The sequence below is a fragment of the Hemitrygon akajei genome, chromosome 20, assembly GCF_048418815.1.
Source record: "Hemitrygon akajei chromosome 20, sHemAka1.3, whole genome shotgun sequence".
Classification (NCBI taxonomy): domain Eukaryota; kingdom Metazoa; phylum Chordata; class Chondrichthyes; order Myliobatiformes; family Dasyatidae; genus Hemitrygon; species Hemitrygon akajei.
The window spans coordinates 62,943,106-62,970,640 of record NC_133143.1 but is presented as its reverse complement, the minus strand read 5'-3'; the positions used below and the strand labels follow the sequence as shown (position 1 = coordinate 62,970,640).

The window sequence follows — 27,535 nt, the reverse complement described above, 5'->3', positions numbered from 1 at the left end:
TATGTATATAAAAATCAGATCTGGTTTTCATTAATTGATTTTCAATCGAAGATGTAAGTAATAAACTATGTTCCGTTTGAAGTTCAACCCTTTGTTTGTAAAGCTCCTTACTAGGAGTGATCGAATATTTCTTGTCAATCTCTTTAATTTTATCAACCAATAAAAGAGTTTCCTTCTTAATGTGTTTTCTCAGACCAACAGAGTAAGAGATAATCTGTCCACGCATATATGCTTTAAAAGTGTCCCAAAGTGTTCCGCAAGAAATATCATCCATGGAATTAGTTGAAAAGAAGGAATCGATCATAAATTTAATAAAATCCGGATCTTGCAGTAAGGTAGAATCAAATCACCATTGTCTAGCATTAGAAGCTGTATCCGTAAATTTAATAGAAAGTTTTAATGGAGCATGGTCAGAGATGGCTATAATATCATAATTACAACCAATTACCGATGGAATAAAACAAGAGTCAACAAAAAAATAATCAATTCTCAAGTAGGAATGATAAACATGTGAGAAAAAAGAAAACTCTTTATCCTTAGAATGCCGAAATCTCCAAATATCAAAAATTCCATTATCAGACAAAAAAGTGTTAATACAAGTGGCCGACTTATTGGGTAAAGTCTGAGTAGATATAGATTTGTCCATCAAAGGATTTAAACAACAATTAAAGTCACCACCCATTATTAACTTATATTCATTTAGATTAGGTAGAGAAGTAAATAAGGACTTAAAAAAATCAGGACAATCCACATTTGGAGCATAAACATTAACCATAGCAACCTTTTTGTTAAAAAGTAAGCCAGTAATTAACAAAAATCTACCATTCGGATCCGAAAAGATATCATGTTGGACAAATGCAATAGAGGAGTCAATAAAAATTGAAACTCCTTTTACTTTGGCATTCGAATTCGAATGATACTGTTGACCCCTCCAAAACCTAAAAAAGCCATAATTGTCCTCTTTCCTCACATGAGTTTCTTGTACAAAAATAATATGAGCATTAAGTCTTTGGAATACTTTGAAAATCTTTTTCCGTTTAATCGGATGATTTAAGCCATTAGTATTCCAAGAGACAAAATTAATGGTCTGAGCCATATTTCTGAAATCAACTCTTTGGTAAATAAAGGGTTAACCAAATTATGAACTCATGCACCCGGAAGAGGAACAAAAATAAGGAGTGGACCCGGAAGTGACGACATCACGGACATTTTTGTAGTTCAAAATCAGCCCAAATGAAAAAACTGAAAAAAACTGATATAAGAAACATAAGATTTAGAAAAAGACCTCCCACCCCCAACCCAAGAGGGAAAAAAAAGACCACCTCAGCCAAGGATAGGCTGGGAAAAGGGAAAGATGAAACTAAATCTACCCCCATATCAGCAGAAGACAACTCCATATATAAAGGATAAAAAAAAATCCACCCAAACTCTAAAGAAATTATAATCACTATACTAAAACCAAACTTCTTAATATAATTGGTAGTAAAAAAAACAAAAAGAATATAATCACTAGTAACTTATAAATCGGGTTAAAACCCAAACAAACCAAAAAAATTTAAACTGTGATAAGAGATGCATTATAGGAAGAAGACGAGAGAGAAAAAAAAGCGAAATAAAAAAAAAGCCAAAAATATTTTAGAGAAAAAACCGCCATCTTAGTAAAAAACAATTCACCTTCGAAGGATTAATAATAATAACCAAAGATAAAGTACAGTGGTTGAAGTAAGTAAAATAAAAAGATTAGTATGTCGAAAAAAAAACTTTAACTAGAGTATAAAATATAGAGTAAACCTACACCAATAGCCAGAAATAAAATCTGGTTTTGGAAATAAAAACCATCTTGCACGATCAAAATCACTCATTTATTAGAGATGAGTGTCCGTAGCAGTAGGGAAGTTCTCCTTCAGAAAGCTTCTCGCTTCAGATGTAGAAAGAAAAACACAACGTGGAGCATTCGGAGGCGAGATTCTGAGCTTCGCAGGGTATAAGAGCGCAGGTTTTAGATTTTTCTCATAACATTCATACATCAGAGGTTTAAAAAGAAGCCTTGCCTTCATTACTTCTGGACTAAAATCTTCTACTAATCGAAAATGGTGATCTTGAAATTTGACCATCCCTACACGCCGAGCCACACGAATAAGTTGCTCTTTAACATGCACATAATGAAATCCGACAATTACAACCGGTGGTTTAGCTGAAGCACTCAATGATCGACATATAATTCTGTGAGCGTGATCGAGTAACGGAGGACTGTCTGGGAATACAGAAGGGAATGCATCCTTTAAAAGTTGAGCAAAGTACTTCGTGGGGTCCCCTTGTTCAATACCTTCCGGGAGACCAAGTATGCGTAGGTTCTGTCTTCTGGACCGATTCTCAAAGTCGACACTCTTGGCTTTAAGTGTTTCCACCTGTTTAATCGTCGAAAGTAAGTTCTGCTGCAGTTTTTCAATTATCAAGTCTCGCTTCCGAGCATCCTCTTGCAGAGTTGCGATTAGAAGTTGCTGCTGGTTAGCTACTGAATCCGTCTTATCCATATAATCTTGAAAAGCCTTTATATCTTGTTTAAAAATTTGTTGTTGTTCTTCAAATTTTTGATTTAAAACCTCCAATAACATTTCATAAGTCAATTCAGTACGCTTAGGATCGGTCTGCTTTATTCTTCCCGTTGCCATTAGGATCCTTCCCAGGTTCTCGCCCTTTAGATCTAAGAGCCATTTCTGTATTCATTTCTTCAAAAATTCACAATAAACTCTTAAAGATAAGTCCAAGAAAGTAGCAAGAATCTTTTGGTGTAGGTAAAATTAAGTTAAATAAGGGTGATCATAGGTTAAAAAAAGTAAAGGTTATGGAGCGAATCTGAAACAGTACTCACTCCATGAGCGTCTCCTGCTGACCTCAGCTCAATATTCCATGACTTATCACTTTGGGCTTGCTGCTCTCTGTTAAGAGTTTGTACATTCTCCCTGTGACCATATGAGTTTCTTCTAAGTGTTCTGGTTTCCTTTCATATTCCAAAGATGTACGGTTTAGTGTTTGTAAGTTGTGGGCATGCTATATTGAAGCCAGAAGCATGGCAACACTTGTGGTTTGCCCTAAATACATCCTTGGATTTATTGGTCATTGACATAAAAATGATGTATTTCACTGTGTGTTTCAATGTTTTGATGTACATATGCCAAATAAAGCTAATCTTTTATCTTTATCTTTACTGAATCAACAGCACCTCCTGCTAACCATGGAAAATGTTTCCAACAAAGATTCCATGATCTCTGTCAAGTATTTCTCCTTTTCCAATGCTGCCGCTGTTTGGTATCACTTCAAAGGGATTAACTGGCTGACAGCTAATCCTATTAATGAATTTTTACAGTCACAGAAATAAGTAATATTTAATTAACTCTTTAAACATTATACGATAGTTAAGCCATTCATTGCCCTGACAGTCAGAAGGAGGTGCAAAAGAATCAATAAGTCAATAGTACATAGCAGAGCATCAAATATTTTCATAACGCATGCATGCTAACTTGCTATTATAGCTGTAAATACACTCTGCATCCTGGCTCACTTATGAGCCCCAACGGGACTCTCTGATGACACTGATACCTGTACCCAAATTAACTTCTTGTAGGCAAGGTCCCCCTCACATTACCTCCCTAGAACAGTGAATTCCCTGGCATGGAGAAGTATGGCACAGAAATTGCTCATCTAGTCTATGTCAGAGCCATTTAAACTGCCTACTCCGATCGACCTGCTCTGGGACCACAGCCCTCCATATCCCTTCCATGTACAAACTTCTCTGAATCACAGAAGCAATCATTTGAGGGTCTTCTGTCTGCACACACTGTTGGAGAAATCTCTCAAGGATTTCATTGTCAGTGATACTTTAATGTAACGCAGATCCAAGGATACCGAAGCATCAATGATGGAAATACTCTATGTTAATGCTGATTCCTGGTTACCAGCATCTGCAGTGAATTCTTTTCAAACTCTGCTCTGTTGGAGCACATGATCCAGTTTGAGGTATGTAAGATACAAGACTGATGGATGGATATTTCAGTTTAAACTGTTTATTGTTTCAGATGCACAATCTAAATTTAACAAACCTGACAGACTTTGGAAAGTCTCACATGAAGGTTTCTATCTGAGCTAAGTGGGTTGGTATAATTGACCTGCAATAGAAGAAATGATCCACTTTGTGCAGAAGTTTTTTTTATTGACGTAGATTTTGAATAGGAACTTTATACACTGTGACATGACAACTGTCTGCTTGATAATGATTAATATGTCAAAGTCTGTGTTTACTTCAGAGATGCTGTGCACTATGACCTATAATTCACTGAGAGAGTCTTATAGGTGAATGTAAAAACATCTACAGCAAGCACTTCCTGAAAAGTGTGCTGGGTAATATGCTTTTGGTCCAAAACAAACTGATTGATTAGAACATGATTATATGATTAAATCAGCTGAAGTATCATAATGATTTTAGAATTTTTAAAAAAAATTGTAATGATGTTACAGATTTATAAAATTAGACCAGGCTGTTTACTAAGCAATAATTATATCTTGGCTTGCCATTAAAAACTCACTATAGATTTTCACAGTATTTTTCAGTGGGCTAGTCTGTCACCACATTTAAATTCCTTTTAAGTTCAAGTGATTTCAGCTCAATAATGCTGGAGGAACTGTGGAATTTCCACATTAAGTTGGGCATGCTGTGAAAATCCTGGGGCTGCTGTTAATTTTATGGATTGATGGTAGATAACACTACTTCTTCCATCATTACTAGAGAAAATTCAAGCAATAATACCAGTATTTTGTGGTCTTATTCACCATAAAAGAGCAAATCTATTCGTGCAATGACTAAATGATGAGAAGATGTAAAAGCTTTCAGGGCCTAAGATAAAATGTATAACGTGCATTATACATGGACAGAAATCCATGCAGATAAAACTTGTTTAGAAGTATTGCAAGTGACCTAAAACTGTTGTTTTAACATTTTAGAACCATAGAACATTACAGCACAGAAACAGGCCTTTTGGCCCTTCTTGGCTGTGCCAAACCATTTTTCTGCCTAGTCCCACTGACCTGCACCTGGACCATATCCCTCCATACACCTCTCATCCATGTATCTGTCCAAGTTTTTCTTAAATGTTAAAAGTGAGCCCACATTTACCACTTCATCTGGCAGCTCATTCCATACTCCCACCACTCTCTGTGTAAAGCCCTCTCAATGTTCCCTTTAAACTTTTCTCCCTTCACCCTTAACCCATGTCCTCTGGTTTTTTACCTCCCCTAGCCTCAGTGGAAAAAGCCTGCTTGCATTCATTCTATCTATAATCATCATAATTTTATATACCTCTATCAAATCTCCCCTCATTCTTCTACACTCCAGGGAATAAAGTCCTAACCTATCCAACCTTTCTCTGTAACTCAGTTTCTCAAGTCCCGGCATCATCCTTGTAAACCTTCTCTGCACTCTTTCAGCCTTATTAATATCCTTCCTGCAATTCGGTGACCAAAACTGCACACAATACTCCAAATTCGGCCTCACCATGCCTTATACAACCTCACCATAACATTCCAACTCTTATACTCAACACTTTGATTTATAAAGGCCAAAGTACCAAAAGCTCTCTTTACTACCCTATCTACCTGTGACGCCACTTTGAGGGAATTTTGTATCTATATTCCCAGATCCCTCTGTTCCACTGCACTCCTCAGTGCCCTACCATTTACCTTGTACGTTGTACCTTGGTTTTTCCTTCCAAAGTGCAATACCTCACACCTGTCTGTATTAAACACCATCTACCATTTGTCAGCCCATTTTTCCACCTGGTCCAAATCCCTCTGCAAGCTTTGAAAACCTTCCTCACTGTCCACTGCACCTTCAATCTTTGTATCATCAGCAAATTTGCTGATCCAATTTACCACATTATCATCCAGATCATTGCTATAGATGACAATTAACAATGGACCCAACACTGATCCCCGTGGCACACCACTAGTCATAGGCCTCCACTCAGAGAAGCAATCCTCCACTACCACTCTCTGACTTCTCCCATTAAGCCAATGTCTAATCCAATTTACTACCTCATCATGTATACCTAGTGACTGAATCTTCCTAACTAACCCCTCCCATTCAGGACCTTGTCAAAGGCCTTACTGAAGTCCATGTAGACAACATCCACTGCCTTCCCTTCATCCACTTTCCTTGTAACCTCCTCGAAAAACTCCAATAGACTTGTTAAGCATGACCTACCACGCACAAAGCCGTGCTGACTCTCCCCAGTAAGTCCCTGTCTATCTAAATACTTGTAGATTCTATCTCTTAGTACTCCTTCCAATAATTTACCTACTACCGACGTCAAACTTACCGGCCTATAATTTCCCGGATTACTTTTAGAGCCTTTTTTAAACAACGGAACAACATGAGCTATCCTCCAATCCTCCGGCACCTCACCCGTAGACACCGACATTTTAAATATATCTGCCAGGGCTCCTGCAATTTCAACATTAGTCTCCTTCAAGGTCCGAGGGAACACCTTGTCAGGTCCTGGGGATTTATCTACTCTGATCTGCCTCAAGATAGCAAGCACCTCCTCCTCTTCAATCTGTATAGGTTCCATCACCTCACTACATGTTTGCCTTATTTCCATTAACTCCATGCCAGTTTCCTTAGTAAATACAGATGCAAAAAAATGGGGGCTCATTGGTTAGATGGAGGCTAACCAATTATGCATACCTGGAGAGTTGTCCTGAATAAAATCTGCTGCTGATACTGGAGGTGATTCAGTATTTGTTTCATTATCAGTTAGCTTCTGCTTGTTAGAGGATGTTCCACTTTTCTTCTCTTCCTATTAATGTAATGACATGATTAGATTGACCTCTTTAAGCAATTAACATCCTTTCCTACAAAAGCAATGACATAATTTGCTTCTGTGAGCACTGCTCTGCCAACTTCCCTCTGATTGTATCATAGTAGGATTCCACATAACGTACTGTGCACAGTTTTGATCTTTTTAGTTAAAAGGATGAACTTCCCATAGCAGAAATGCAGTGTCAAAATCAGGATTTATTATCACTGTCTTATATTATGAGAAGCTTGTTGTTTTGAAGCAGCAGTACAGAGCAAAGACATAAATTACAGAATAAACAAAATAGTGCAAAAACGAAAGGAATAGCAAGGTGGTGTTCATGAACTGTTCAGAAATCTGAAGACAGAGGGGAAGAAGTTGTTCCTGAATCATTTGAGTGCAGGTCTTCACGCTTCTGCATATTCTCTCTGATGATAACAATGCTGGACGCTGTCTTTGAGGCACCACCTCTTAAAGATGTCCTTGATTTTGGTGGGGGAGGGTGGAGTAGAAGGAATGAGAGTTGAGCCTTTGATGGTGTTAGAGAAGTCTACAAATCTCTGCAGCCCCTTGCAGTCCTCTGCATTGAAGCCTTCATACCAAGCTGTGATGTAACCAGTACTCATAACTCAGCATTTACAAGGGTTTCCTTATACAGGGTAGGGTTGCCCACTTGCACTGACAGTGGGAGAGTCTATGATCAGAGGGCACAGCTTCAGAATAGAGGGGTGTCCCTTGAGAACAGAGATGAGGAGGAAATTCTTTAGCGAGAGGGTGGTGAATCTGTGGAATTCATTGCCACAGACAGCTACGAAGGCCAAGTCACTGGGTATATTTAAAATGGAGGTTGTCAGCTTCTTGATTAAAATTATGGGGAGAAGGCAGGAGAATGGGGTTGGGAAGGAAAATAAATTAGCCATGATCAAATGGTGGAGCAGACATGATAGGCCGAATGGCCTAATTCTGCTCCTACATTTTATGTACTCACGAATCATTATGTTTTCACATCAAGTTAGATGAGTTGCTTATTGAAAATTCTTATTGATACCAACTACAGCAGGTGATTCAAATGAATAATTACAGGATAATGTGGAAAGAATCTTGGATGACAGAGAAATAAAGATGGCACAGGCCACATGTATTGGCAACAATAAATCTGCTCGGTGAATTCAGTAGGTCAACCAGCATCACTGACAGTTCAGGTCAAAACCTGCAACTGGGCTAAAATGGGCAAGCAATTTCAAAGGAAGGATAATTCCCCTCTCCACCACCCCACCCCACCAAAGATATTGCTTGACCCACTGAATTCTTCCAATAGATTGGTTCTTGCTCTGGATTACAGCATCTGTCATCTCCTGTCTCCATACATTCTACCAAACCAGAAGATAAACTCCAGTTTCTAGGCCTAGGACATTAAGCTAAGGGCTACTACAATAACTTCTACACTATTATTCATAAACTTTTCAGTACTCAGCATTTTAAGGAAACATGGAACCTGATATAGTAAAAATTAAGTAAACTAATCAATTGAAGGAATTAAATCTGGATGTTTAGTTTTATTTTATTTTAAATCTTTTATATTACCGAATGAGAAAAAAACAAGATATTCAACTCACCAACTGTTCTGTGAGTTTGATAACTTGCTTCTGCAGTTTTTGACAGTCCTTGTATTTTTCTTTGTAATGTTCTGCAGCCATTTGAAGCCTAAGTTTTAAATCTTCAACCTCTTTATGCAATTCTTGTTCCACGGTGCTGCCAGCCACTGAAAAACCCTAGTTGTGAATTTCATAACAGTCAGTCACTTTACATTTTATCATCTGGTCTCAAGCAGAATGATGTTCACAAAAATGCTTTTATTCTTATGATGAATCACAGTACCCTGTTGGACATAGTACCTTAGGCAACAATCCCCAAGCCTTTGCTTATAAAAAGGAGGCAGGAGAAGAAAGCAGATTAACTGAAGAGGAAAGAAAGAGTATGATGAAAAAGGGAGAAAAGAGGTGTGGCAGAAAAAGGAGAAAAGAGGGGACACGGGCAGTATGGTAAGGGAATGAAAGGAGGGAGATGGGAGGAAAATACAGAGGAGTGAAGGGAAACATGAAGACCACAGCAATGTGGGAGGGCACAGGGCAAAGGGATGGATAAATGAGCACCTAGATCAAAGAGTGAAAGGGAAGGCAAAAGGATAGATGAGAGAGTAGAAGGAAGAAGAGTGGGACTAGTAGAGTGGGGGCTGAGCAAGAGAGTGGATAAGAGAACAGAGAGCAGGGTGATGAGAGTTAAAGACAGGAGTTAAGAATAAGAAAAGGTCAAGGATGAGAAAGGGGGAATTGCAAGGGCAGGAAAAATACAGGAGGAAATTTGAAAGTAAGGTAGAGGAAGAGAGAATGTAGAGGAACAGATGAGGTGTGAATGATAGGAAATTTAAATGGTGTGAATGGATGGGTGGGCGCAGAAGAAAGGGTGCGTATAAGAGAGGAGTGGAGAGAAAGGCAAGAAAAGAGTGAGAAAGAAGAAAGGGAAAAAAGTGAGAGGAATAAGTTTTTCAAACTGAAGGATTTCCAACATAACCAGGAGAGAAATACTGGTATACCTTCTCTTTTTTTGACAAAGCAGTTCTTAGCATTTGTATTTCTGCTTTACATTTATTCTCAGTATCAGCGAGTTCCTGTTTTAGTTGATCAATTTTTATTCGTGCGCTATGCAAGTCACCCATAGTTTTGTCACGAGCATTGGAAGTATCAGCAAGTTCCTTAGCCATTAGGATGACTTTTTGCTCACTCGCTTGCACATGCTCCTCAGCTTTTCGTAGACATTCGCGAAGAACAGAAACTTCATCCTAAAAGCCATAGGAAAATATAGTATAGAAATAAAAAGCATACATGAACTCCTGGTGCATAATAAACAATTAAAATGCCTGTCTAAAAAATTATAAGATAGGAGCAACAATAATCTGCCTTGAGATTTCTGAATGGACCATGAACCCATGAATACTACCTTACTACAGTATAAGTAAAATAAATACTAAGATACATATATACACATATTTATATTTATTTAAAGGCACACGAGTGAATCTGCAGATGCTGGAAATAAATAAAAACACAAAATGCTGGCAGAACTCAGCAGGCCAGACAGCATCTATGGGAGCAGGTAGTGACGACGTTTCGGGCCGAAACCCGAAACTCCTGATGATGTTCCTGATGAAGTCCTGATGATATATATTGGTCACAATGTGTTCCAATTAACTGGAATCGATTCCAGTTAACTGCGACACATCAGGAACAGTACATTTTGGCTCAATTAAGCAGTGGCCCCAATTAGCTTAAGTTTCCTGGAAATAGTTAAAAAGGTATCAAAGACAAAAAACGCAGTTAACTGAGTAACAAATTATAATAATTGAATTGACTTTATTTTTTACATCCTTCATATACATGAGTAAAAATTACATCTCCATCAGAATGTGCAATTTATAGTAATTTGTAATAAATAGTATGTACAACAGTCAACATAGCATAGAAATACAAAATTATCAGTGAGAATTAAGCAGTCTGATGGCCTGGTGGAAGAAGCTGTCCTGGAACAGTTAGTCCTGGCTTTAATGCTGTAGTACTGTTTCCCGGATGGCAGCAGCTGAAACAGTTTGCGGTTGAGGTAACTCGGGTCCTCAGTGATCCTTTGGGCCCTTCTTACACATCTGTCTCTTGTAAAAGTCCTGAATAATGGAAGTCCACATCTACAGATGCACTGGGCTGACTCCACCATTCTCTGCAGAGTCCTGCGATTGAGGGAGGTACAGTTCCCATACCAGGCAGTGATGCAGCCAGTCAGGATGCTCTCAATTGTGACCCTGTGGAAAGTCCTTTGGGTTTGGGGACTCATGCCAAACTTCTTCAACCATCTGAGGTAAAAGAGGCGCTGTTGTGCTTTTTTCACCACACAGCTGGTATGTACAGACCACTTGAGATCCTTGGTAATGTGTATACTGAGGAACTTAAAGCTGTTCACTCTCTCAAGCCCAGATCCATAGATGTCAATAGGGGTTAGACTTCTCCATTTCTCCTGTAGCTCACAACCAGCTATTTTAAGTTGAGGAAGAGGCTGTTTTCTTGACAACACTGTGTCAGAGTGATGACTTCTTCTTTGTAAGCTGCCTTGTTATTATTTGAGATAAGGCCAATCAACATAGTGCAGTCAGCAAATTTAATTAGCAGATTGGAGTTCTGGGTGGCTACACAGTCATGGGTATACAGAGAGCAAAGGAGGGGGCTTAGGACAGCCCTGGAGGCTCCTGTGTTGAGGTCAGAGGGGCAGAGGTGAGGGAGCCCACTCTTACTCCCTGCCGGCGATCTGACAGTTAGTCTAGGATCTGGTTGCACAAGGCAGGGTGAAGGCCAAGGTTTCTGAGCTTCTTGTCAAGCCTGGAGGAGAATTATGGAGTTGAATGCTGAACTGTAGTCCAAGAACAGCATTCTCACAAGCATCCCACTTCTCCAAGTGTTTAAGGACTATGCATAAAGCTGTGGCTATTGCATCATCTGCCGATTGGTCGTATCAATAGGCGAATTATAGGGGGTCTAGTGTGAGTGGTAGCACACTGTGGATGTAGTCCTTGATCAGTCTCTTAAAGCATCTGCTTATTATTGAAGTGAATACGACAGGACGCCAGTTGTTCAGACATGTTACCACCTTGGTCTTTTTAAGGTACGGGAACAATGGTGGATGTTTTGAAGTAGGAGGGCACTCTACACAGAGAGGGAGAGATTTAAAATGATGGTAAACACACCTGCCAGTTGTGCCGCGCACATCCCGAGTACCCATCTGGGATGCCGTCCGGTCCCACAGCTTTACGATTGTCCACTTGTTGGAAATAACTGTGTACTTCAGCCTCAGAGAAGACCAAAGTGCAGGTCACTTCGGCTGCTCTCCTTGGGGGCTCAGTGTTGGCAACGTCGAACCAAAACGTTAAAAAAAAATAACAATCTGGGAGATGGTGTGCAGACCATGCCATAAGCTGCATGTGTTGTAGGTGGCGAGTCGTGTCTTGTCTCTGTATTGTCATTTCGCTGCCTTGATGATTTTGCGTAGATCGTGGCTGCATTTCTTGAGTTCTTACGTATTTAAATGAAATGCAGAATAAATTAGAACACTACCAATACTACTATGATACTATAAAATTGTGTACTAGTTTCATCCAGTGTGCACTGTTGTGTTCTTTTGATTAACTGCAAACAAACAAAATTGGTCCCTGTGTAGATAATGGACTGATTTCACACAATGTTTGCAATAATTGTATCCGTCTTCATTTTCACCCTAACATTCAAGATGTTTGTCGATACCTTCGTAGTTCCTAACTTCTCGTTGTTCCAGGAAAATGGTGGCGTGTTCAGACGCAGCAGCCTCTACAGGACCAGCCAAAAGGTATTTTTGTCTTTTTCACAATGGCAAGACAATTCTGGACATTAAGAACTTCATGTCTACCCCATCAATGAGTTGCTGCCTGCTACAGAAAGGTGTTGGAGTTGTTGCAAAAAGGTGCTGTACAGTTTAACACAGTGATTGTCCTGGACATTGGCATTGCAAAATACTGCAAGTGCAATTCATTTTCATTTTTAAAATCTTTTTATTAATTATTATTGAAGATTAACAAAAAAATACACTAAGTCAAAGTCTTAATAAAGAATTAATTTAGCAAATAACAGCTAAGCAAAATATCAATAATAAGAGAAAATAAAGTATTAAGAATATTTTTTGAAAGAAGAGGAGGGAAAAAAAAACCCTAACTAAAAAAAAACCCTACTAACTGAAACAAACAAGCAAAAAAAAAACCCATTGGGAGCACAACCCTGAAGCTATACATCATACAAGCTTCCATAGAAAAAAATATCAATCCGTCAACTCAAATCCACTTAAAGAGAAATTGGAAGGAAACCATATTAATTAACTCAAATCAAATGATAGTAACGGGCAAATGAACCCCACCTTTTCTCAAAATCAAATCGAGGATCGAAAGTTCAACTTCTGATTTTTTCCAAACTAAGACATAACATCACCTGAGAGAACCATTGTATCAAAGTAGGAGCAGAAACATCTTTCCATTTCAACAAAATAGCCCTTTTGGCCAATAATGTAATAAATGCAATTACATGTTGGTCTGATGGAGGAATACCATGAATATATTGAGGGGCTATACCAAATACCTTATCCATGCCTAGGTAGCCTCCTGCCTGCTGGCATGAACATCCAACTCACAGACCTCCGTTGATACCCCTGCCCCCCCCTTCCCCCATCCCTATCTATTATTTTAGTCTGGTTCTCTTTCTCTCTCTTTTTTCCCCCCTCACTATAATCTCCCCCCAGCCCTACCTTTCTTTCTCTTTTATTTTCCATAATTCTCCACCTTCCCCCTAGCTCATTTCCCTCCAGCCTATCACTTCCCAGCTCTCTACTTCATCCCTCCCCCCACTTCTTATCGCCTCTCCACCATCCCATGTTACTTCACTCCTGATGAAGGGTTTCAGCCCGAAACATCATCGCTACCTCCTCCCATAGATGCTGTCTGGCCTGCTGAGTTCTGCCAGCATTTTGTGTTTTTATTAAAACTGTCAATTTATTAGGTTGTAAATTAATTTTTAAAACTTTAGAAATTGTAGAGAAAATAGACTTCCAAATATGTTTCAGTACAGAATATGACCAAAACATATGTGTCAATGTAGCTGTCTCAGTTTTACATCTGTCACACTGACTATCAACATTAGAAAACATTTTAGACAGTCTCTCCTTTGTTAAATAATAACGATGTACAGTTCACTGATTTATTGGTGAGAACAATGGTAAGGGAGTTGCGTGGCCTGGGTTGTTCTGAGGACTAGGCCTCATGCCACAGGTTTGCATGTTGCAGCTGTCCAGGAGGGGAGATGCCACAGGTGGTGTGGCATGGTGCCCATGCTGGCTTGGGGGCTAAATTAACAAAGACACTTGAGAGTTAGAGCATTTTCAAATCCCATGATGACAACAAAATATCCTCCAAATATAACAGTGCCACAGTAAAGTACTTTTCAAAATGAAAATGAAAAGGAACAAGCTTGAGTCACTAGGGCCCTCAAGCCCCTCAGCCTCAACAACTCTTCTGCACCGGTTTCCCATATCCTTCATTCCTCAATCGGTTAAATATTTGTTTATCTCCACCTTAAATATATCCAATGATCTGGCCTCCAACACCCTCAGGGCAGAGAATTCCAGATATTCACTACCAGCTGGTACAAGAGAAGGAAAGAAATTTCTTTGCACATTTCTAAAAAAGTATTAACAAGCCTTTGGAATTTTTGGAGCTTTGAGAGGTGCAAGATTTTGAGCGAAAAACTGTGCAGAGACAAAAATCACCAAACAAATCAAAAGCATTTTAGCAATGAGATTCTGAAAAAGACACTTGCTACTGCTCAAGAATAAAGGGTACAATTTTTCTAAGGAAAGGAAGCCCACCTTCCTTACCAAATATATATGAATCAAATTAAGTGTGGTTATAAATGTAGCAAAAGAGGACAAGTATTATTTTGATATTTAATTTCTTTATTACTATGTTGTAGCATTTACTTTGGGCCTGAATTGTTGCCAGAAACAAGGCAACTTTTCCACACCTGCTAAAGTCCTCAGTAGCAAAGCCTCATATGACAGAATGTCATACACATGAACAGGCCAGAACAAGAACTAAACATGAAACAGCTGAGAAAGAGCTGGCAGCTAGCTGAAATCCACTGCCAAAAGGATTGTCAAACATAGCAAAAATATTCAGTGCTTCTGAATGTGCCAATATTCACAAACATTCAAGAACTTTGAAAAAAATATTTTAAAATCTATGCAGATTATTAACTTTATAAACATAAATGCAAAATTAAAATAAAAACTAGCCAAGAAGAATTTTTTTTTTAAAATGCAGATTAATACGTGGAATGCCCTGCCAGGAGTGTTATCAGAGGGGCATTTAAGAAACTCTTGGTTAGGCACATGTATGACAGAAAAATGCAGGGCTATGTATGAGCGAAGGGTTAAATTGATCTTAAAAGTACGATAAATGATTGGCACAACATCATGGGCTGAAGAGCCTGAACTGTGCTGTAATGTTTTATGTTAATTTCTACAACTTCCTACAGGAGCACCTTCAAGAGTGTTCTATCTGGCTGCATCACTGTGTGTGGTTGGAAGCTGAAAGGCATCAGACCGCAAAACCTTACAGAAGACAGTAAAATCCACCAAGACTTCCCGCATACTTGTGACACTTACCGTTAGCATTGTATATGAAGGATCTGAAGCATTGTTAAGGATCTCACAAACGTTTTGACCCGCTACCATCAGGAAGCAGGTACAGAGGCATCAGGGCTATGACTGCCATACTGGGTAACAGCTTCTTCTCAGTCTGTGAGACTAATGAATACCCTACTACCACTGAGATCTTGTCCCTAGGACAGTGAACTGTTTACTGTACTGTTTACCTGTGTTGCGCAGTTCACATGTTGTGAAATATATTTCATTAATTTATTTGTGGGAATGAACACACACACACACACAAAAAGAGTCAGATGACAATAAACTTGAACTTAAGCTTAATTAATACAAAGCAAAAATACTGCTATCGACTGCAGTCACTTCTCTCCACAGCAGTGAATGGAAATCATTTCTCCTGCTCCAGGTTAAACCTGGCACAGGTTCAGTGGGTAGATTAACGGAGGAAATGCAGGCAACTCGTATTTCACTTTCAGACTGCATGAGGAGTCCAACATTAGACTGCTGTCATGAAAGCCCTAGCGTTGATCAACTTGCAAATTCAGCATCTTCATATTCATGTGGGAGTCTTTAATATCCTGATGGGGATAAAATGAGGGCAGTGTGGTGGCGAACTTCAGCAATTCCCAAAACATTCTGATCCACTGAGTGTTCGAATTTTAGCTTAAGATGAAACTCATGTATTTCCTTTGAGCTTTCTTCCCTTCTCTGTGCATCTTTGCAACTCACATTCTCATTACTATTCTCATTTCCAAATGCCTCCCACATGAATACGTAGATGCTGATCTTGCTGGCTGACCTATGCTGGGGCTTTTCTGACAGCACTCTGAAGACTGGAAGTCTGAAATATACTCTTAGTTCAATTCTTCTTTTTTCTTCCCCTTTCGAGATTATTTTGTGCTGCTTTCTTGCCATTTACCTCAAAATAGCCCCTCATCCATTCTCTACTTTAACAAGTGCAAGGCAGAATGGACATTTGCCCTCAAGTTCTTCTAAGACATTATGTAAATTCTACCCTGAACTTTAAGACTTTCAAAGCTTCTTGCTTTAACAAGATTTAAAACGTTATCTAGTGGAAAGTACATTTCCTTCTCAATTTACAAAAGGGCTGCTCTTCTGGAAAATATTTTGCCAAGTGAAATTTAATATCAGAAATACAGCTGAAGGGCATTACAAGAAGTTTGGTACATTGTACTCCTGCAACGCAGAGTGGCTCAATTCATTATGGTAACGTGTTTACAGTAGGTTTTATAAACGTAGGCTTAACCTTTAATAGGAAAAATGCAAAAAAAGATTTGACAAAAACTTAGTCATTCAGACAAATTTGCATGTATTCAATTTTTTTAAAAAACTTTCAAAAGAGATATAAATGAATATAAACAAAAGGAGAAATATTAAAGTGCACAGTAAATTATCAAAGTATATAATATCGCCACTTTCGTGCTGGCAATCACAGAAGTACACTAGAATCAATGAAAAATTATAAAATGTGCAAATATAAAAAATCAATTAATAATGATCATAAATAAATAATACTGACCCCATTTGCATTTACTTATGAGAATATTTTACTGAAATTTGCAGGACTAAGTGGTAGTCTAACAAATTCAGAAGCATCATGGAATCTTTCACGTGCTCTTTAAGAGCAGAAGGTTGCAATGAAGTACTGGAATTTTTTTTTGCACAAGTAATGGATTTGAGCTCATAACCTATGACACAGAAGCAGTAATTCTATCAGCTAAGACACATGCACACAATCTTTGTCAGTTGCCATCTATCAAGTATAATGTAGATTAGCAAACATTCGAACTGTAATTTGGTATGTTCTCAATATCCAGCCACAAGATATAGCCAAGCACTACCTCTGAAAGCAATTAGTCTGCAAATGTTGCATTCTTGAAAAGCCAAGTTAATAAAAGAATGCCAAAAAAGACTTAGCAAAGGAGAACAAAAGCATCTTTGTAACTGCCAGCTGTTTTTAATTTAAGGCCCAAGATAAGGAAACATTGACTGGTCTGTTAAGTCTTACAAATAAATGGACAACACTGTCTAGACAGATAAGGAGTATCTGATGTTGTCCCTTAAAGGTCACTTTCTTATCAGTTTGGTGCCTTAGTACAAGGGTGAGAAATCAAGGACTTGAACATCTTCCCCAGCAGCCAAGTTTACATCAGTCTCTGACTGATGCCTGTATTCTCCGGAGTTTAGGAGAATGAAGGTTAATCTCATTGAACTTCACAAAAGCATTGCAAAGTTCAAAAATGTGAATGTTTGGGAAATGTTTCTCCTAGCTCTGGAGTCTAGAACCAGGTCTCAGAATAAGATTTGGACTAATTAGAACTAAGCTGAGGAGAACTTACTTCACGCAGAGGGTGATGAATCTGCAGAATTCCAAATGACAGCCGGGGCTCCTAGTTCATTCAAAACAGACTGATAGATTTCTGGATAGTTAAGGAATCATGGAAAATATAGCAATAGTGCAAGAAAATTGAGCTGAGCAATTCAGGCAATATCTTGATAAACGGCAGAGCAGATTTGAACTGCCAGATGGCCTTCGCCTCCTCCTACCTTTGAATATCATCAACTTCATGGTATGTCTTTATTCTAGCTATCTAAAGAGTTGCCTTTGAAGTTTTGTTTTTTTTTGTTGGTATCCATGCCTTCTGTCCCCACTAAGTGCTAAGATAAATGGGAATTTACACCAAGTACAAACTAAAACATTTTTCCAACAAACCCGTAGGTGGCTCAGAAGGAAGATCTTGAAATACAAGAACATTCACATAAAGTAGATGAACAGCATGGAAAATGAAAACTAATAAACACCGTTGCATAAACTGAATACTTTAATGCACTATCCACAGACAAAAAGTACTTTGCTGGGAAAGATCCTAAATGCTGTGAAAGTTCTCTGTTGCCAAAATGTTGGTAAAGCCCTCAGAATTTGTCCTGTACACCATGTCATACTTTGTTGGAACAGTAATGACAATAGAACAAACTGCCATCTGTTTTGACTGAAAGAGAGTGTAGACGAGGTTCACCAGGATGCTGCCTGGATTAGAGAACTAGCTTTCAGGAGATCTTAAACAGAATTGGATTGTTTCTCTGGAGGCAGAGGCCAAAGGGAGACCAAATGGGAGCTCATAAAATTATAAGGAGGATAGAGAGTCTCTTTTTGTGTTGAATTGCTTTTAAACACTCAGGATTTCATGGAGTGTAACCCAACTGTCACTAATATAACTTAGTTAAACAGTTTTAGAAAATTATTGGATCGCTAGATCTATTCTTACCATCTATCATTGCAACACTGACCACCTAAATTTTTCTTGCTCTCCTTAATCACTACCCTCTCCCTTCTGACTTTACAGCACACCACCTACTGAAAACTAAATCCCGAAGTCAGCAAGCCACTGATAGGGTGCTATTGTTATCTGAGGTAATCCTCCCAGAAGCTAAATATCAGCTCCTCAAGCCTCCATTCCATCATGAACCCACCAGTGAATATCAGGACATTGCTTTCCAGACAGCCACTGACCTCAATTCCTGTGAAGATCTTTCTTCCACCGTTTATAGCCTTATAGTCCACCAATATGGCATCTATTCCCTACTCAAGCTCCACAATCAGAAGTCCATTTCAACATTTTGTTTCAATCTGCTCCCATCGCACTAACCTGACATTTTCTAGTTTTACTCTATCCTTCCTCCCTTGGTACAATTCCTTAACATTAACATCTGGAACACCCCAAATACCTTCCATCACTTTGAAACCTTCTAATTTCTTGGTGCCACTCAGTTTACCTTCACCACTGATACACAATTCTTCTACCTTTTCACTAAGACTCCACTTCTTCCTTCAACGGAGCAACAACCAGTGTTCCTCCACCAATTTGCTCATACATCTGCTGCGCTTGTTGTAACATCGAACAACAACTCCACTCAGTTTCTCCAGATTAGTGTAACTAGAGAAACTTGCATTGGCCCAAGCTATGCTAATCTCTTGTGGGATATATGGAATAGCTCTTAATTCAGTTCTGCTCAGACATAGTCCCTCATCCCACTTTCCCACCACTTTTTTACTCTGGTTTCTTCTCACTTACTTTCCAATGCTGATGAAGGGTCTCAGCCTGAAATGTCAACACTTTATTCCTCTCCATCAATGATGCCTGACTTGCTGAGAACCTCCAGCTTTTTGTGTGTGTGTTACTCCAGATTTCCAACATATGTAGAATTTCTTGTGCTTATGGTCTTTCTATGGTTTCCTCCATTCATCTAATGATACCCAAGTTAAGCTTAGGGAACAGCACCTCATCTTCCAGACCACCTGTACTGTAGAGGAGTCATGTCTTTGACTCGAGATGTTAATAATTTATTTTTCTACAGAATGTGTCTGTTCAGTCTGCTCAGTGTTTTCAGCACTTTTTAAGTTGCATATGGTTAATTGTTAAGAAAACAGGCATTGGCAAGTGATGGAACTACAAAAGACATAATAACTGAGTCTAGGTGCATTCAACTTTTTTTTTTCCAATGTCCCATACACTTGTATGTAATTAGTTTTGCTACAACAAGTGTATGGGACATTGGAAAAAAAGTTGAATTTCCCCATGGGGATGAATAAAGTATCTATCTATCTATCTATCTATCATTTCCAAGCATCTTCATGCACAACTTCAACAATAATTTGTGAACTCTTAGGAACAGAGATTTGGCCCATTCGTCTCCTTCCCAGGCCGTGGGAATGGAGATGAACTTTAACAGAGCACAAATATCTCTTTACCATCTGTCAATATTGCTTCATATTGCAACATATGGTGCACATCACTGAAGCCATGCACATACACAGACATACTTTTCTCATATATATAACTATTCTAATACACTCAAACTATACAGTCATGGAATCATATAGCACAGAACTAGTCTCTTCAGCCCATCACACCCATGCCAACCTTTTTTTGCTGATATATGCTAATAATTTGCCCACATTAGAACTGCATCCTTCCATACCTTATTTAATTGTTCATGATTATAATGCAAATAAATAGTGTATAAACTACCATTACTCATTCTCCTGAGGTACAGTGCAATGAAGAAATAGGTTGAATCACAAAAAAATTTTGCTAAGAGCTCACACTATTTAAAACTTTGCCATCTCAAACTACAGTTCTTACCATGTTGGAGGAATTAACTAGCATCTCCCTTTGAAGTTTCTCTTTCTCTGACAAGCATTGTTGTAATCTTCCTACTTCTTCCTTGAAATGACTCAGCATGCTCTCTTTATTTGCATCAAGTCTTTTGAATGACTGCATCTCTGTTACGAGCTTTGTGTTTTCAATCTCTGTATTCTTTGCATGAGCCTGAAATTAATTATAATGTGTTTAAAAAGAGTATATATAACCAGTATAAATCACTGCCTAATGTTTGAGTACCGTTAAAACCAAGTTCAATGTAAACTGTAACATCATGCACATATTCAAAAAGCAACCATCTGTAATGTTATAAATGAATTAATAGATTTTAGTTGAGATGCTCTAGGATAATTCATCTTTCAAGGTTAATACTGAGGCAGTGGAAGTTGATAAGATAAACCATTCTGGAGCAAGCTCCATTTTCTATTGTAGGTCAGTTCCGGAGTTTTATTGTCTGCTGAAATAGTTCAAGTTCAATTATCATTTAACCATACACACAAATACAGTCAAACAAAAGCGTTCATCATCAAAAGTACCAACAGTCGCACATAGCATATATAGTTACGATAGCAAAAAATACAGGTTCAGAGAACCTATATATTTTACAGCCCAAGTCCCTGAGTAGAATGATGGTGCATGGGACGTTATCATGGAGTCTTGTTCTTGCAAGAACAAGCACACAGCAGTTCCTCATCACACACTAGTGCAGCCGCAGACAAAGGCAATCCAGCTTGTCTTCTACCAAGTGAACACTGGAGGGTAGCACTGACAGGAGGGCCAGTAATCCTAACCCAGCACTGACTCCAGCGCGCCTACAGGGACCTCTGCTCTCTCCCACATCCACAAGAATACAATTGTGATGGTGTAAGGCAATAAGCAATATAAAAGGTAGTTAAATGAATTAGCTACATTCACTGGATCCATTGGGTTCTGCAGTCTAGTTGGAGAAAGTGCAATTGCAGGATAATGACCCAAATATTGTCTGTGCTAAAGTTCTACTTTAAAAAAAACTACTGTGTAAATGCAGTTACTACAAACTGGAGTCTTATGAAAAATGCTTTTTAAACATACAATTACAAACATTTAATAAACAAATCTTTTAAAAATTTATTAGAAAAGTTTCATCTTGGTCATTTCCCATAGTACAATTTCAAGGCCACCCATAATCTACCTTAATTAGATAGGGTTTCTTGGAAGATTAGAGAATACAAATTGAAAATATGTTTGTACTTAAGTCATACTGAATCAATTCAATAGTTATGCCCTTATTTTGTGCATTTTTTCTGGGGTTAAAATGTTTGGCACAAATTTCAAAGAGTCTCAAAACCAATCAGTGATCAAAATCACTTATTTTTTTTCTGAAGATCAAGGAAACTACACTTTACAAATCAGTTGAGTAATGCTGTAAGTATATAGGGTTAAAAACATTGTGAAAATTGTTCTCCAATATCTATCAGATCTGGACCAACTGCCACCTAAATTTGTTTTATTCCCTTTAGGGTGTTCATGCCCATGTTAAAAATCACAATGAGGAAATTTTGATAATTTGTCTTTACTTATCCACTTTTTAGGATGTGTGTACTGTTGGCAAGGTCAGTGTTTAGTGTCCCTGAAAAGAGATTGTAACACAGACATCTTGCACTTGTTTGGTGAGAGTACCTCTTCAAATTTTGAGGAGGGTGTTCCAAGACTTAGACCATATGACAATGAAGAATAGTGATACATTTCCTGATCAGGATAATGTGCAACTTGGAGGTGCAACTCCTCAATAATGTACATCTTATTGAGATGTTCCCATGCAGCCACTGTGCTTGCTGTTTTTGGTGTTATAGGTGGCAGGATTGAGAGGATCAGATGAAATAGTCCAGGTAACTAATACGAATGCACTTTGTGACAGCAATAATGGTGGTGGTTGGTGTATATTACTGAAAGAATCCTTTTAGGATTTATCACGTAATATTTTGGGCTGCATTGATTCAATCAACATTGGTCAAGAAAGCAGAATAAAGACACACGTGGATTAATCAATATGAAATCTGTGTTTGAATGCATAAGAACAGCCTTGATTTTTTTTAAACATGATTTTAAGATTTGAGACAGATTTTATAACACAGAATCTAAAGTTATGACTATTATTACCTTGTACAACTCTTTCTCATCCTTTTCATTCTTCAATTGTAATTCTAATTGTTCTTTTTCAGCAAGTATTCTCCGAAGTTTATGCTTTACACTGGGAAAACAATTTAGCATTTTAAATTGTATTGCATGTCTATTGCAAGAAAACACAGAACATAACAAAAGTTTCTGAAGACCTTATAGCTTCTCAAGTTGGTTTCACTATTTATCAATTCAGCTGACCATGCCTCAAGTCTGTTTTCCTGCCTAATCTACACTGATTCTTGCAGCGTCCAAAAATATTTCCAATAACTACCTTCCCCTGAAAGCAGAGAATTCCTCAGCATAAAAATATTCCTCAGCATGAAAACATTCCTCATCTCTGAGCTAAATGGTAGACTCTTTATGCTGACACCATGGCTTTCAACTGCATACAGCAGGCGAAGCAAACTTAGCATCTACTTTGTCAATCTGTCTTACAATGTTCAATGAGAACACACCTCATCCTTCCAAAATGCAGTGACCATAATTGGATGTTATTCCATCTCCTTAGAGAATTATGCTCTTGTCCTGTTAGGATGCATTCTAGAGTTATATGAATATAACAGATATTAATTCAATATCTGCTATATCCAAAACAAAAACCAATCTTCAGTCCTTAAAACAAATTGTAATTTGCAAGCAGTAAACTGAAGTTAAAAGCACACCTCTGCAAATAAACAGTACTGTCTGTAAAGAGTTATGGTTTGCAGAATGGCAACTATGAGATGTTTGCATATGCATCACTCTAACGTTACGAGAACGGGTTGTTAATTGGCCTGCATAAATCCAGGCAATTATGGGTTTCATCTGGCTCTCTGTCATCAGAAGATTTTAGAATATCTGTGTTAATTACTTTTTCCCCAACAAAGATGTTTGAAACTTCAGAGGTGTCTTGTCAATTACAATGTGCTTCCACTCTAAATATGCATCTCAAAGGAACCATTTGTCAACCCAGAGTATAGAAGGAAACAATGTCATTGCAACTGTTGAAATTGTATTGAATCACCCACCGTTAACTTTCATCTTGAGGGTATAAACATGTGATGTACTTTTGGGTTTGAGACGCCACCAAGAATGTCTCCAGATTGATGCCTGCTTATTGTGACAAAGACTGATTATTGACTTCAGGAGTAGAAAACTCAGGTCAATGAGCTAGTCCTCATTGGAGAATCAGAGGTAGAGAGGATCACAAACTTCAATTTCCTCTGCATTATCATTTCAGAGAACCTGTCCTGGGCCCAGCAACAAGGGCATTTATGAGGAAAGCATGGCAATGTCCTTAGGAGTTTGCAAAGATTTGGCATGACATCTAAAACTCTGACAACCTTCTACAGATGTGTGGTGGAGAGTATATTGACTGGTTGCATCACAGCCTGGTAATGGAAACACCAATGCCCTTGAACAGAAAATCCCACAAACTGGATACTGCTTAGTCCATCACAGGTAAAGACCCCCACCACTGAGCACATTATCACAGGAAAGCAGCATCAATCATTAGGGACTCTCAACACCCAGGTCATGCTCCCTTCTTACTGCTGCCATCAGGAAAGTGGTATAGGAGCCTCATGACTCACATCACCAGATTAAAGAACAGTTAATACCCCTCAACCAAAGGGGATAACTTCATTCAACTTCACTTGCCCCATCACTGTATGTTCCCACAACCCATGGACTCACTTTCAAGGACTTCATCTCATATTCTTGATATTTATAGTTATTTATTATTATTTCTTTCTTATTGTATTTGCATAGTCTATCTTTTGCACACTGGATGAATGCTGAGTTGGTGTACTCTTTCATTGATTCTATTATGGCTATTATTCTATGTCCACAAGAAAATTAATCTCAATTGTGCATATGGTAACATATACTTTGATAATAAATTCACCTTAAACTTCTATATTACAAGCTTCAGTGTCTCTCCAACCAACACATACACACAAAATGCTAGAGGAACTCAGCAGGCTAGGCAGCATCTATGGAGCAGAGTACATTTGATGTTCTGGGCCAAGATGTTGAAAGTACTCTTTTCCATAGACGATGCCTGGCCTGCTGAGTTCCTTCAGCATTTTCTGTGCGTTGCTTGGATTTCCAGCATCTGCAGATTTTCTCTTGTTTGTGTTCAGTGTTTCCGGTGACTTTGATCACAATCACAACAATCCCAGGAATAAACAGTGAATCTTGAGTGGTGCGAGAAAGTTTGAACTCTGCAGAATTTTCTCTATTTATGCAGAAATACGACCTAAAATGTGATCAGATCTTCACACAAGTCCTAAAACTAGAAAGAACCCAATTAAATAACTAACACAAAATATTATACCTGTTCATTTATTTATTGTTACATGTACTTGTTGGAAAAAGTATGTGATCCTTTGCTTTCAGTAACTCGTGTGAACCCCTTGTACAACAATAACTTCAACCAAACATTTCCGGTAATTGTTGATCAGTCCTGCACACCAGCTTGGAGGAATTTTAGGAATTCTTCCTTACAAAACTGCTTCAACTCTGCGATGTTGGTGGGCTTCTCTGCAAGAAATGCTCGCTTCATGTCCTTCCACAACATTTTTATAGGATTAAGGTCAGGACTTTGACTTGGCCATTCCAAAACATAAATATTCTTCTTCTAAACCAATCTGTTGTTAATTTACTCATGTCTGTTGGATCATTGTCCTGTTGCATTATCCAACTTCTATTAAGCTGCAGGTGATGGACTGCCACTCTGCCGTTGTCCTGTAAAATGTCTTGATACAATTTTGAATTATTTGCTCCCTCAATGATTGCAAGCTGTCCAGGCCCTGAGGCAGCAAAGCAGTCCGAAACCATGATGCTCCTCCCACCATGTTTCACAGTTGGAATGAGGCTTTGTGTTGGTGTGCAGTGGCCTTTTTCCTCTTAACATAGCAATGTGCATTTCTGCCAAAAAGTTGGAACTTGTGTCTCATCTGTCCACAGAACATTGTCCCAGAAGCATTGTAGAACATTCAAGTTTTTTTTTGTTGCAAACTTGAGATGTGCAGCAATGTGTTTGTTTTTGTTTTTGGACAGCAGTGGTTTCCTCCATGGTGTCCTTCCATGAACACCATTCTTCTTCCATGTTTTCCTTATAGCAGACACATGAACAGAGACTTATACAAGTTGTAAAGATTTCTGCAGGTCTTTTGCTGTTACCCTTGGGTTCTTTTCACCTCCTCCAGTATTGTACATTATGCTCTTGGTGTGATTTCTGCAGGATGCCCACTCCTAGGGCGAGTTTCTTCTATTTGTAGAGATTTTCTGTTACTGTCGACTGATGAGCACTCAAGTCTTTAGAAAAGCTTTTCTAGCCTTTTCCAGCTTCATGCATCTCTACAATTCTTCTTCTAAGGTCCTCTGAAAGTTGTTTTGATTGAGACATGGAGCACATAAACAGATATTTCTTGAGAAGATCAGGCTCTGTCAGTAACCTGACTTTGTGTGTCTTTTATTAAAATTAGGGCCAGGCCCCTCTACACCCACACCTCCAATCTTCTCATTGATTGGAACACCTGAGTCTAAATAGAAGGCATTATCCCAGAGGTTTATGTACTTTTTCCAACAAATACATGCAATATTGGATCAGTTTTCTCAATAAATAAACACACAAGTATGTTTTTTGTGTTACTTATTTATCTAGTGTTAGGTCGTGCATGAAGATCTGATCACATTTTAGGTCATATTTATGCAGAAATAGAGGAAATTCTAAATGGCTCACAAACTTTCTAGCACCACTGGATGCCAAATTGACTCCTCATTCTTTAAATTGAAATAGCAAAACTGCATACTGTATGTCAAACATGATCTCACCAGAGCCCTCCAAAATCTCCCAACATATGTACTCCAACTTTTAAAATAAAAGATAAAATATAATTTTATCATCCTGACTACTTGAGTGCAGAGTCCTTGGGTCCTCCTCACTGGGCTTTCCATTTTTGTGTGCATCATAGGCAAGCTTGGATATATTGCATTCAATATTTGCAATAATTAAAATATAGTATGAATAACCGACAGCCAATTCTAACCAATGCTGTATCTCACAAATGATGCAGTCTTCCAAAAAGACCAGGTATTTGTTCACATTCTTCTTCCCATTCATTAACCAATTACCTTTTTTATTACAGCATATTTCCCCATAACCGTGAGCTCTTACTTTATGTAATAACCTTGCATGAGATACTTTAATTGACATCTAAATGTAACAGGGCCCAATTTACAAAGCCAAAGGACTATATTTATATATTAACTAAAACTGTTCTTCGTCAAGTGGTAGAAACAGGCAATAAAATATACTATACAATGTCATTGGTCTATTTGTAGTTTAAATTAGCTCTGACATTTCTACTTCAAACAAATCGATTTTGATTGTTTTTTTTCTCAGTCAATCCAACCATACTTCTTTTCCCCTCCTTCTTCCGTTTCTGGCATTTCATAATCCTTTTACACTGAAGAATAAACATTTGAGACACATCTCTGCAGTAAATTGCAATACTTCTGATTTACTGTAAAGTTCCTAATTTTTAACAAATATGGAACTGAATTTTTCTCCTGCTGTTGGATTGGACTATAGTAAAGTAAATGATCCTTTCCTAACATAAAAGTTTTAAATAAATATACTGTCTTCTCCAATTCATCTTTTATTCTTCTATACTTGGACTATATTACTTTCATTTCATACTTCATGTTCTACTCATTTTCCACCACTTTTTTTTTAAAATGTTAAAGTCCCACATTTCTTTAACCAGTAGTTCTTATTTCTTGACTTTTCTTCCTATCAGTTGCAGATGTTCCGAGTCCTTCCTTCCCAGTGTGATCGAAACTCAGATTTGTAATAGTTCAGTGTCTACAGGACTAAATGAAAGAAACACGGCATTGCTCATGAATTAATATAGCCACAGTGGTTAAGTATACTCATGGCAAAAAAAGAAACTGTCTGGAAAAGTGATCTGTATGTACAATTAGCTGCAACGAGATTCAGTTAAGATGAACAGTGGGTTTCAAAATGGGGGATAAAACGAAATGTGGCATGACTTGTTTTTAGTAGGAGGCACA

General features: G+C 38.2%; 1 protein-coding gene across 1 annotated transcript in view; it reads right to left on the bottom strand.

The window, feature by feature from the left end:
- tax1bp1b (Tax1 (human T-cell leukemia virus type I) binding protein 1b) overlaps positions 1 to 27,535 on the bottom strand; it is a 111,387-nt gene that overhangs the window by 38,764 nt on the left and 45,088 nt on the right. The window contains exons 7-11 of the mRNA XM_073024466.1: positions 22,454 to 22,544; positions 20,297 to 20,482; positions 9,445 to 9,690; positions 8,468 to 8,623; positions 6,740 to 6,851 (exon numbers count right to left, since the gene is read on the bottom strand). Coding sequence (XP_072880567.1) covers positions 6,740 to 6,851; positions 8,468 to 8,623; positions 9,445 to 9,690; positions 20,297 to 20,482; positions 22,454 to 22,544 — 791 coding nt within the window. The remainder of the gene's footprint in view (positions 1 to 6,739; positions 6,852 to 8,467; positions 8,624 to 9,444; positions 9,691 to 20,296; positions 20,483 to 22,453; positions 22,545 to 27,535) is intronic.